This window comes from Crocodylus porosus, unplaced genomic scaffold, assembly GCF_001723895.1.
Source record: "Crocodylus porosus isolate Cpor-Errol unplaced genomic scaffold, CroPor_comp1, whole genome shotgun sequence".
NCBI classification, from domain to species: Eukaryota; Metazoa; Chordata; order Crocodylia; family Crocodylidae; genus Crocodylus; species Crocodylus porosus.
The window spans coordinates 11,088,941-11,101,720 of record NW_017728886.1 but is presented as its reverse complement, the minus strand read 5'-3'; the positions used below and the strand labels follow the sequence as shown (position 1 = coordinate 11,101,720).

Here is a 12,780-nt window from a genome sequence, read left to right as displayed (position 1 = left end):
CTCTAAATGTGCCTCGCTAATGCATCAAATCCCTGCCAAGCAGATCTTTTGTTAAATTGTCTGCGCTATAGCAAAACTCTGGACTCAGCAGTGCCTGGTCGGAGAGGTTCTGTCTGGTAAGCATGAATTTTAAAGCCTTCTATTCCTGCTGTATTGTTAAACTGGCCTCGCGATACCAGCCTTGTCTCCCTTTGCTGATATATAGAGAGGTGTCCATCACATTTCTGGTTTGGCTTCTACTTTGGCACTGGATGGCATCCAGCTGAAAATGTCTCAGTATTCGGGAAAAGTAAGTAAAAACAAAAAAGCTGCTTAGTTTTCATTCAGCACAGGCCAAAGAGCCAAACTTCTCTGTAGGCAGAAGAAGCATTTTCCTAGGTTAGGATAACACAGAGTGACATTTGTATAATGAGATGGTAAGTCATGAGTGCGGAGAAATGGAAGCAAATTAGGAAAGGAGGTAGGAAGAAAAGCAACATCATCAGCTGTATTTTGATAGCTGCGCTTCTTGTGTAAACATTTATGTTAGCAATACTTATAAGCGCACAAGAGGTTGCACAAAAACCATGTGTAGTGTTGAAAACTTGGGATGTGCTGTACTCCTCATTAAAACAAACCCTCCAGTGACAATATCTCTGGCTGGATACAGAATGTATGCGAGAAGCCCCCATCAGCTGAGAATAGCAATGTATGGGACGGGTAAGCTGTCTGTGTTTGCGACACTGCATCTTCTTCTTCTTCATTCCAGATTATTTTCTATGAGGGCAAATACTTCACGGGCAGAAAGCTAGAGGTCACTGGGGACTGCGATAACTTCCAGGATAGAGGTTTCATGAACCGCGTGAACTCTATCTGCGTCCAGAGCGGAGCTTGGATCTGTTACGATCACCCCGACTTCCGCGGGCAGCAGTATGTCCTGGAGCACGGCGAGTACCCTGACTTCTTTCGCTGGAATGCCCACAACGACCACATGGGCTCCTGCAGGCCTGTTGGGATGGTTAGTGCCAACTTTCCACTAGTTTCCAAGAGGGTTATTTCTGTTGCTGAAATACCTGGGTGAAAGGGTCATGTCTGTGCCTGTATTTTCCGTGGCAGCCGGAGTCTAAATAAGTCTCTGTGAGACAATGTGTCCTATGGAAGTAAGAGTTAAAAAGAAAACAGCATCGTGTAACCATTTCCCCTTTTTCTAGGACAAAGAGAAAACTTGTGTTCTGCGTCTTCCCGTCACCAGCTCTAATAGGAAAGCATTTCCCTGTGGTTTTAGTAATGCCCCTGAGCATCATCACGTGCACTTATTTTTAATGTTGAATATTTATGAAATATTCACATGCAAAGGAGGGGCAAGGTTCTGTGCGTGGGGCAGATCTGAGCTGCAATATTCTGCTTTCTCCTCCATGCACTGAACTCCTAATGATGCTGGCTGGCCAGCTAGGTATGCAGGGGGACCAGCAACTGGGATTAAGGTGCAGCATGGAGAGTAGACGCTGCTGTGGGCAGCTTGTAGGTTCTGGGCTAATTCGCCCAGGTACCTCACTGTATTTCAAAGTCTGGGCGTCCCTGGATTAAAAATAACCATGACCCAGATCAAACGCCCCCAACAGCAGCAAAAATATCATGATGAAAGCTGAGCAGGGAACTGTCGCACGCAAAGGAGGCGGTTTAATTGGGAAGATTTAGAACTGGTGAACATGTATCCTGTTTTTTTTCTTTCCAGTTGGTTCTGTCTTCATTTGCACCTGGCAGGAGAATGACTGAAGAGAATTACCCTGAGGATGGGAGGTTATTTTTACTTTCAGGCTGATAAACCACCAAGTCTCGCTGGTTTGTGGCTGCCTTTGTTTTTGTATAAAACCTAGTCCAGTGGTTTTCAAACTTTTTGGGTTTGTGGACCCCTTTGGAAATTTCAGATGGAGGTGCGGACCCCTTTGAATTGTAAGTGTAGGCATTCACATACTTTTGATTGATTGTAGTCATCTATTACAGACCCTGTAGACATAGTCTGTGAACCCCAAGGGGTCTGCGGACCACAGGTTGAAAACCACTGGTCTAGCCCATAGGGAACAGGGGGTTGGGGTACACGAGTATACGTAGGGACATGGTCTTGTGCATGCACACGTGAATAGCACATGAGCTAAAAACAAGCGGCGATGCAGATAAAAGCTCTCATGCTGCTCTCCAGTTTAGGAATCAGGCCATGGCTCACATGCAGGTCATGGGAAGTCCTGTATGTTGGTTGTTTAGTATCCAGCAAGCTAAAGCTGGATTGTGTCCGTAGGGACCTCTCCTTGAACAGATCCCCTGAGGAGGGACCCTGTTCTGCATAAAATAAATCTGAGTTCAGCCTCACCCACAGGGATTCATCAGCCAGGGAGCACAGCTACTGAAGGAACTATTTCTTCTTTACTTTTGAAGTGGCGTGGGAAGATACCAGCGGGAGCTGTACTAACTAACGTAGACTGGCGTGTCTCTCCTATGAGGCTCTGGGCGTGGGTGCTTGGAGGATCCTACCCAGAGGTACCCTGAGACCTCTTTCAGTGATGTGTGGCTGGGGCTTACAGTCTTTTGATATAGTGCATGGGAGAAGAATGAGGGATGCATTTATCCATCTTGTTCATTTGCATGCGATGAACATGTGGCCCACCAGATGACCCCATCACTTCCCCCTTAGTGTTAATGGATTTTTTCCTTCTTTGTTGGTGCTGCCTAGTGCCTATTGCCACCTTCCAAGAGTGCCCTAAAGCAGGGACAGCACATGTGCCACAAGTGACACAGCAGCCTCTGTGTGTGGCCCGTGGCAGACTGGAGAGGGACCAGGGAACACTGCGACAAGTAGGGCAGGGAGCAGAAAGCAGAACAGTAAATCAGGCAGGGCACATAAAGCACAGACAAGCAGATCAGGGTGGGGGAAAGGGGATCCGAGTGGTACCTGGGGTAGGTGCGGGGCTTATTTTGTGGCCCGCCTGCCACAAGAAGCAGAAGAGTGTATGTACCGCACGAAGTCTTGACTCCGGCCATAGAAAAGACTCAATGTGCCCACAGCCGTGAATGCTTTTCTGCCATTCTGGCCCCGAGCCCTGTCATTTTTTCCCTAGATATGAGTGAGAGGTTTAAAGCATGCCAGCAAGTCAGATGCACTGAGGAATGTTTGGTCAGGAACGGTATCTGAGATTCCACTGCCGGAGAATGAATGCTATGGGCGTTTTGGCACTCCAGGGTAGCTTTTTCATGCATTAATGATGCTTCTATGTAAAATATATTAGGTATTCTCTGAATTTAGCTAAAAAAAATACCTCTTCTGCTAACTCCATCCCAAATACAGCAACATTTCCCCAAAGGAATTGACCTTAATTCACCCGCAAGGGCTCACATAACTAATACTCCAATCATGATATTTCTTCCCTCCCCTTCCCTCCCCTTTTCCTTATTCAAGAAAAGCACATCTTGTACAAGCAACCACAGATATGACTGAACCTGAAGGAAAAATTGAATGATTTTAGGGAAATAATACAATATCTCTGTGTATTTTGGATTTGTTTATTTTTTCATAAGTATGCTCAGTTTATTTTTTCTGCACGGTGTTCTTACTCTTTTGTTCATGCAGTATTTTCTATGTAGCACGATGGGTTTTTTGGGTGGATTTATGCTCTAGGGCAGTGGTGCCCACACTTTTCACCCCATGGGCCGGATGGGTGGTGCCAAGGCTGGATCCAGTTGATGGGCCCAGTCTGGCTATACAGGGAAGGGGTGCAGGCCAGGCAGCAACAGGTCAGCCCCAGGCCAAATCTGGCCATACAACAATAGCTTGGCCTGGTCCTAGCACCGCTGTGCAGGACTTGGAAATTTGGCAGTGAGCGAGGGATGGCAGTTAATAACCACTGTTCCCCCACTGCCAAATTGCCTGGCCTGTGGAGAGCCCTAGGGGCTGGATGCCATGGCTCATTTGGGGCACCCCTATGCTATGGGGCTCAGTTTGAAGTATTACTTGTGTGGCATGTGTCTTTGGAAAGGGTGTCAAGGTATTTGTTTTTTGGGGTGGGGAGCGTAGCTGTGAGATATGTCTGAGACGTCTCACGCCACCAGTCTGTTTGCATGCGAACAGAGATTGTGGAGGTGTGTGGATGTTTGCAGTCATGCGCTTGGTGCAGCAATGTGCCCGTGTATATTTTTGTGTGGAAAGCCACTTGTGAGGGACATCTGTATGCTTGAAGGGAGGTACTTCTCCGTGGTACGTGCCATGCGTTTGTGGGCTGGCAGTATGATCGTTAGACTGTTTTTCACATTTCCATTACGAAGGCCCCTACTTTCTTTGTGTTTATCTTGTAAAAGCAGGAGGGACCATTTTGATGCATGTTTTCGGTTTACTCAAATCCCTTTGTCCCCAGCACGGCGAACATTACAGAATTGAAATATTTGAGGGGAACCAGTTTGGAGGGCAGTCCATGGAGTTCACTGAGGATTGCTCTTTCCTGCAAGGCCGAGGATGGAGCAAGAACTGTGTCAATGCTGTCAAAGTTTATGGAGATGGAGCGTGAGTAACCTGTGGGCATTTAAGGAACATAACTGCTTGTCATCTGTCTTAAAATCCAGTGAAACTACCTCCTCCTCAGATATCCTTGTAATGAAAGACATGGGAACTTCAAAGGACATGGATCCCTTGAAAAAATCCCGTGAAGAAAGCGGGGGATTCGACTACCATGTGCTACACATCAACAGCCTGGTGACAATAGAAAGCTCCCTATTGATATCAATGGAGCTGAATCAGGCCTGAAGACACTAGCCAAGCCTATATTTTCTGAAGTGACTGGTTATCTGGTTACTTCAAATTTTGGGTGCCAAGCTTGAAACACCTTAAGTATGCTCAGTGCTTTCTAAAAAATCTGCCTCCTTTAAGGTGACTCAGGCAGGGCTCCTGAGACCACTAGTCATTTGTTAACAAACTTAGATGTGTGAAAAGGATTTGACCCTATGAAAGTAGAGGAAGGTCAGCCATTCTGATCTCTATATTTAATGTGTTTGGGGTTTAAATGTAAGTTCAATAATCCTGACATCTGCAAAAGTTGCTAAGTACTTGAGAGTCTTTCTGGAAGGGTTAATCATCCGTATCGACACAGTTTGCAAACCTCTTTCCTTCTAACAGATAAAATGAGATGCCATCAAAAGCTTTATCTTGGAATAAACTGGCTCTCTGCAGGAGTGTCAGCCATCAGCTAAAATGTAGTGGATGCAGCAGTGGTGTAAGGAGCCAAGCTGGCACCTGGGCAAACCCTGCAAGAGAGTGGGGTGGGGTGAGGGAGAGCATGCAGTTCCCAGAGCCGGGGTAGAGAGGATGTGGGTGCAAGAGCAGGGCTACAGGAGCTGAGAACTGTTTTGAAGCTCCTGGCAGGGCAATGTTGTCGGGACATGGACGCCGGCGGTGTGGGGGGGGACATGTCCAGTGCCCCTCCTAACTTGGTGCCTGAGGCAGGCATCCTTCCACCTAACCCTAGTTATGCTACTGGCATTCAGTATCATACATGGGTATCTGGGTCACTATTTCCTGCGTTTGCTGGAGAACTGCTACTCTTTAATAGCCACGTGGAAAGGTAGGGGTAGAGAGTCTGTGGCAGGGGATCGCAGTCACCCAAGGCTCTGGGCTGGATCCAGACTGTAGGGGCTCTGCGCGGGCTGGATCCACATTCAGGTGGCAGCCCAGAGATCCCAAACTCTGCAGCGGGCTGCACACCCCAGCCTCCAGGCGAAATGGAACGATTTCATGGGCAGAATCTGGCCCTTGGGCCATATGTTTGATACCCCTGGTGTATGGTGATTGGGGAGCTGTTTGTCCCCTTGATAGTAAGTTAAAATCCAGCCTAGATGAACAAAGAGTGACTGCATGTGATGGCTGGTTGATGGGCTCTGTGAAATGAGTTGGTCACCTCAGTCCGGAGCTGAATGCCCAAGTATTTGCCCCACAAAATCAATGCCATGGCCAGCTCTAACTGAGACCTATGGGACAGTGCCAAGAAAGAGCCTAAGAAATGATCTGGCAGGGAGAGCTGACCACTCTTTTTAATAGATGTTGTTCCAGGTCAAGGTAGAGCCATGTCAGTGGGACATTATGGGGGTATTAGTGAGCTGTAAAGCTTGCTCACGGTGTGCTGGCTTGCTATGCTTGAGGGTCAAGGGAGTGCAGTCAGGGGTAGGAGGGTCATGAAGATGGGTCCTGCTTACCCAGGCTCAGCTCGAAATCTTGTCCCTAGCCTGGCTTCATGGCACTTAGAGAAGGGCTGACATTATAGAAACTGAATCTGAATTTCACATGTCTCTCACATACCTTGCATTTGTGAGGGGAGGAGTGTTCAGATGCAGGGTGTTGGGTTGGGCTCATCTCTAGCAAGGCAGATACCAGAGGTCAGGGAAACATTTGCATGAGGGGCATACATGGAGGTAAAACTGGGGAGCTAACTCAGCTTGAATCCACACCCACGCTGGCAGACTGACCTGAAAAGGGAGCAACCCAGGGCTGTGTTTGCATATACTCACCCTTGGCAGCTGGGAGTCCCTATAAATCATAAGGTCAGCTTTGGCTCCATTTCTTACCACCATTTGCAGAGGACTTAGAGTGATAACATGAATGGGCCAGACCTTAGGACCCAGGAAGGCAGGCAGCCCCTTGGGGCACTGTTCTTCCCAGGAGCTGCACATACCATGCAAGCTGAGTATCATGAGCTTGCCGGTCTCCCTCTGAGACTGGAAGGGGCAGGAAAAGACCACTGCCAGACTCCCTCCTGTCTCTGGCAGCCGGCTCAGAGGAGGAGGAATTTGGCCTGATTTCCAATCCTGGCAGCTTGGGACCCATCTCTTGCTTGCAGTCTCTGCAGTTTATAGCAGTGGCCTTGCTGGAGTTCAGCGCACAGCGCACTGCAGTGCTAACGTCCCAATCTCAGGTTAGCCAGGACAGGTCATTTGTTCTTCATGTCCTCCTTACCCCACTACACACACGTGTGCCCCAACAGCTGTGTGCACCTGGCATTGCTCTTCTCCTTATGCAGAGGAGGGGTGATCTTGTGGTGAAGGCACAGAACTGGAGTCAGGAAACTTGGGGTCTGGTCCCAGACACAGAGTCGGCTTGGCCTTGGACGAAGACACTGAGGCCCAGACTTCAAGCCTGAGTGTTGAAGGCCTGGCACGAAGGAGAGCCTGGTTCTCAGAGGTGTTGAGTTGCTTTGGGATGCACTGAATTCAGTAGCATCCCTAAAAACCACTGCCCGAGTCAGTGCCTCGCCCTACAGATGTAGATTTCTAGCTTCTGTCACCCGGTTTGAAAAGTTTGGGCTTTAATTTCTCCCTGCACCTCCTTTTCTCTGTTTTTAAGATAAAAGGGTACCACTTGCCTATATCACAGCAAGGGGTGGAGGGGTGGGCGGGGGGTGAGACTATGTACATTGTTGTCCTGTGAGCTTGGAAGTGCCAGATCCTGTCTCCCCGACGTTTTCAGCTCTCCATAAAATCCGCTATAAAACTGGACTTGTTCAGAGTTAGTTACATAGGCTGGAAGGGACCTCCTGGGTCAGAGATCCCAGACCCTATAACTGCTGGCATCTTGGCAAAACGTATCTAACAACGTCCACAAGGCCCTTCTCACTTATTAAGGTCCCAAAACACCAGAAAAATGAACAACCTGCCTCCCTTCAATGCATCAGAAAGAGAGCAGGGGATTAGTCTGTGTCTTTGTCACCATATAATGGGAATGAGCCTTTTTGGAATAACAGCATCTCCTCCTCTAGGAAGCACGTTTGTTGTTCTTGTTATGTCACCGGTTATTTTTCTGTTGTCATTGTGCCCTGTTTCCTCTTACAAACAAACACGTTTTCATCGGGAGTGGGGGATGGGGCGGGGAAGAAAGCTGCAGGACTCTCTCGGAGCCAGGAAGTGCTTGGCTTGTGCAAGGCACAGCTGGGACTCCGGTTACTCACGATGTTTTCGTGCCAAGAGAGCATCTTGGCTTAGGGGTAGCAGCCAAGAAAAGGAAGCTGTGGCTGAAAGAAGTCAGAGCAAAGGTGTGCTGTGCACACCCTGGGATGCATCTCTCTGTATGGGGGGAGGCTAAACTATATTGTTGCTCATCTCCCACTTACAAACCATTTAGTCTCCTTATGATGGTGTCTTCTTTCAAAGCCGTTTACCCTGTAAAACTCCCGAAATCCCAGTGCTGTCACGTTCCTGCACTACGTGTCCAGCAGGAGTCTCTCTCATCTAAGGCAGATGTGCCTGGCTCCAGGTGTTCCATTAAGGACTTCGTTACTGCCATCAGATTTATGTGGATTTTATACCAATGGGCAACAGTAGAAAGCTGATAGACTGTGAGTAATCAAACGCTGCATTACCCCTTGTCATGGCAGCTCAGGTCAGCTCACTAGTGCCGCATGCCAGTGCCCGACTGATGCACTCTGAAAAGACATGTCATCCAAGCAGGCTTTGGGCTGGAGCTGCAGTGGTCTGCTCTCCAGAGACTGTCGTTCTGGTGAGAGAGCCCTTCCGGGCTGTTCGCTAGGGAGAATTGGCATGCTCGGAGAAGGAAAAACATCTTAAAAGCTACAGGGTGCAGGGTTTCTGTAAAAGAAGGTTTGCTTGACTCTTCCTAGCTCTGCACCAGTGCACAGGGCTATTATCCAGAAAGCCGCCACTTTTCTGGGCTCTAACAGATCTTCTGTGTGACTGCTTCTGCTCTGTGCCTCTTTTTCATCATCTGTGAAATGGGGCTAATTGGACTTTCCCACCTTTGCAAAGTACTATGAAATACATGGATGGTAACCTCTATATGTGCATGTGACAGCACATATTCTTACCAAAGCTGATCATGCCATCCCTCCCCTGACCTTACCCTCCAAGGCCCCTGGTTGAGAATCCATCCTGCCAGATGGGGAGGGTGCCTGGCACAGCTCTGGGTCCTACATCAGGCCAATCAACCTTTGAAACTCCAGAAAGGCTCAGGACACAGGACTGAGTCCTGATACTGCGTCACCCTGCTCTCTCAACCACCACCTTACCGAATGTCTTATTTTTCAGACCATTCCCAGCTCCTTCCAGCCAGAGAATTCAGGCTGAAATGTAGCGTACATTATGTTGTGTGCAATTAAAACAGTCCTGAAGCAGGCTGTTCCTCTCAGTTACCTTCCAGCAAACATCTGCCTCTATACTCAGTTCTGTCCTGCATGAACCTGTGATCAGGCACAGCTTTTGTAAAAATATTTGCTGCTTTCCATGGAGCAGTGAAAGCCTAATCATCTCCATTTCTGAGACGGTACGGATGAGTAGCAGAGGTTGAAGTGGCCATGCAGCAGGTTGGTGCCAGGAAGAGAGACCAGGTTACCGGACTCCCTAACCATTAGACCGAATTGCCTCTAGGAAGACCTATAGTTCCATGTATCCCACGTATATCTTGATAATGTATCCTTTACATCAATATCTGTCTGTATTCCCCCCTGCACTATGTCAGCTGGGTACAGGAGTACTCACTTTCTCTCAGTTCTTGTGTAGTGTTGCTGGGGGCTGCTGAACAGCCACTGTATTGTGTGATAGGGATAGCTACCTTTACTGGATGCTATATGAAGGGATACATAGATACTAGGGTCAGAAGGGACCTCAACAGATCGTCGAGTCCAACCCCCTGCCCTAGCCAGGAAAGAGCGCTGGGGTCAGATGACCCCAGCCAGATGCCCATCCAGCCTTCTCTTAAAGACCCCCAAGGTAGGGGAGAGCACTACCTCCCTTGGAAGCCCATTCCAAATTCTGGCCACCCTTACCATAAAGAAGATTTTCCTGATATCTAGCCTAAATCTGCTCTCTGTCAGTTTGTGACCATTGTTCCTTGTTACCCCAAGAGGCGCTCTGGTGAACAGAGCGTCTCCGATTCCTTGCTGTGTCCACCTAATGAATTCGTAGGTGCCCACGAGATCTCCTCTCAGCCTTCTCTTGCAGAGGCTGAAGAGGGCCAGGTCCCTCAGTCTCTCCTCATAGGGTTTGGCCTGCAAACTCTCAACCATACGAGTGGCCCTTCTCTGGACCCTCTCCATGTTATCCACATCCTTCTTAAAGTATGGTGCCCAAAACTGGACACAGTACTCCAACTGCGGTCTGACCATTCCCTCATAGAGGGGAAGTATCACCTCCTTGGATCTATTTGTCATGCGTCTGCTAACACATGAGATGATATATATATACTAATAAACAGTGCACCATCTGAATGAAATCTCTGTCCCTCTCATGGTGTGTGGATAGCACCAACCTAAATAACAGGATCATAGGAAAGTAGGGCTGAAGGGACCTCATGAGGTCATCTAGTCCTGCCACAGGATCATCTCTAACTAAACCATCTCACACAAGTGTCTGTCTAAGCTGCTCCTGAAAATTGTCAGCGATGGTGATTCCACCACTTCTTTTACCGGTGGGCAGCAGATGTAGAGTACATAGCGGTAAAATGGCTTGAATTTGGTAGTTGCTCTATTGCTACATGAAGTGGCTGGGGATGAGTCTGAAACAAGGACCCATATAGTCTGACCGGAGAATCACTAAAACACAGAAGATACATTTCAAATAAGTGCATAAACCTTGACCTTAAAGCCTTTTGTTTTCTTCCCATGTAGAGGATTGTGGCTTTTCAGAACCTAGATACATTTAAGCCTTGGGTACATGCAAGAGGAGTGAAGGATGAGGCAGATATGAGGTTTCCAGTGGAGATGGAGTGGGGACAGGTGTATACAGGTAGTACCAGAGAGGTGAGAAAACTGTGGATTACAAACAGAAGAGATTTGTGGCCAAGGATGATGCTAAGTTTATGGAAGACCAGAAGCAAAGGGAAAAACAGCATGAATTTCACCTTGAGCATAGAGGATGACATGAAGCAACAATTTTGCTTTGTCAAGGCAGATAGAAGGATGAAGCATACCAAAGTCATCAAAGACGTACAATGATGTATCCAGCTGAGTATCATCCCTCTGAAAGTGGTAGTTCATGTTAAAGGCAAAGATACATGGACCCAAAGTTACTTTTATAACTAAGAAGGCAATTCATGAAAATGAAGTGTATTTAGATTGTTTGGGGCACTATTTTTTTTTTGTGGGGGGGGGTGGGACTCATACTATGAGCATAAACGGTACATAATATGATGGGGCACTGATCACAGGTGTAGCCTCTAGATGCCAGTGTAAATATTAATAATAATAGAAGGACCCAAGGTAGCTGTCAACAGGGTAAAAGGCAGCACTGAAGTGAAAGAGAAGGTGTCTTCAACAGCAAAGGCTTTCAATCCAAAAAGGAGAGCAGACTGGCCAGAATAAAACCTAGGTGGAAGAAAAACATACACTTCTGGGATATGATTAGTGCAAAAGTGCTGCCTAATTCCCTGAGTAAAACCTGAGAAAGGAGCCTAGTTGTCACACAGACTGTATTCTTGATTAATCCATGCCCTCTCCATTTTAGATGGGTGCTGTATGAAGAACCCAATTACCGCGGCCGTATGTACGTAGTGGAGAGAGGAGAGTACCGCAGCTTTAACGAGTGGCAAGGACAGAGCACAAACATCCAGTCGCTCAGAAGAGTCATCAACTACTTTTAACTGAGTTGTACTACTAAGGTCCTGGTGATGCTCCGGGCCTAGCTTTGCTCTCTGTTCACTGGAAATGTGAAATAAATTCTTAAAATCAGTTTCTGGTTCTAAGTTTTGTTTCATTTTTTAATCTGAGTCAACGGATGATGCTCTGCTACATCGCATGGTCTGACTACACGTAGATTCAAAAGCAGACTTCTGGCTTGCCTCCTCCTAGCCATGGGATCTGAATGAGCACTGCTAAATGAGCACATTATCATCATCGGAGTCTCCGCACTGATACGCTGCGCCTGTGTCCAAAACCCATTTGAGTAATTGAACCTTTCTGCTGACTTCAGCTGGCTTTGGTTCAGACCCATTGTGTTTAAAAAAAAAGAAAAGAAATGACAAACATAAAATCTATGAAGGATGTCCGGGGCAGCCCAGAAAAGTGACTCATAAATCCCAAAGGCCAAAATCCACTGGAATGTTCTCACTTGGTCCACATGGCACCTTTCTTTTTTTCCTCCCTCTTAGAGAGATAAAAGGGACCGCACAGCCATTTTCATCTCTTTATTGAGTCCAGTGCAACCTGTCTGCATTCGGCTAGTTGTAACTACTGGGTATGTTCAGTTGGTTCTTCTGTACCACGGGCCCTGCTGATCTCTGTTGCAGATTCATAGTTAGTCATAAGCTACTAGGTAGGAGGGAAGGGGGAGGGAATAAGAGGAAGTGCATCTGATCAGCTAAAAGCCGTCTGTTAAATTATTTACAAGCCACATAACAGGATTGCTCTTGTGCTGTCAGTGACATAAAACCCCCAAAGGTCAAATGACCCCCCTCCCATAGGCACATAATCTGCACTCATGGGTTTGGAGCCATTTATGAAGGGGTAATTGTATTCTCACTCCATCTACATACTATATTGGTTTATTTTATTTGCTGTTCAGGCTTATTTGTCTGATGGTTACTGACAGGTACTGGCAAAATTCCCGCAAGGCCAAAGCGTAGCTTCTTTGCTCTCTGTTAATCCGCTGGAAAGCCTGCTGACCTCACCACTTTAGTTGTCTCTTCAAAGGGATGCTAGCAAGGCTGACAGGCCCAGAGTATATCAAAATGTGAAAGAAGACTACGCTTACAATGGGTTCATATGCCCTCTGGGGACTTTGCTCTGTCCTTGTGGGCTGGCAGTAGAGTCAAATGCACAAGATCCT

General features: G+C 47.4%; 1 protein-coding gene across 1 annotated transcript; it reads left to right on the top strand.

The window, feature by feature from the left end:
- Positions 1-268: 268 nt before the first annotated feature.
- On the top strand, positions 269-11,682 carry CRYGN (crystallin gamma N). The gene is made up of 4 exons (XM_019556252.1): positions 269-289; positions 749-997; positions 4,383-4,528; positions 11,461-11,682. The coding sequence occupies exons 1-4, from the start codon at positions 269-271 to the stop codon at positions 11,594-11,596; spliced, it is 552 nt and encodes a 183-aa protein (XP_019411797.1). The 3' UTR covers positions 11,597-11,682.
- Positions 11,683-12,780: the final 1,098 nt, after the last annotated feature.

Excerpts from the sequence above, each read along its gene's own strand:
- CRYGN (XM_019556252.1), top strand. The coding sequence starts at position 269 with ATGTCTCAGTATTCGGGAAAA. Across the intron at positions 290-748 it reads TGTCTCAGTATTCGGGAAAA|ATTATTTTCTATGAGGGCAA; the intron begins GTAAGTAAAAAC and ends TCTTCATTCCAG. Across the intron at positions 998-4,382 it reads CCTGCAGGCCTGTTGGGATG|CACGGCGAACATTACAGAAT; the intron begins GTTAGTGCCAAC and ends CTTTGTCCCCAG.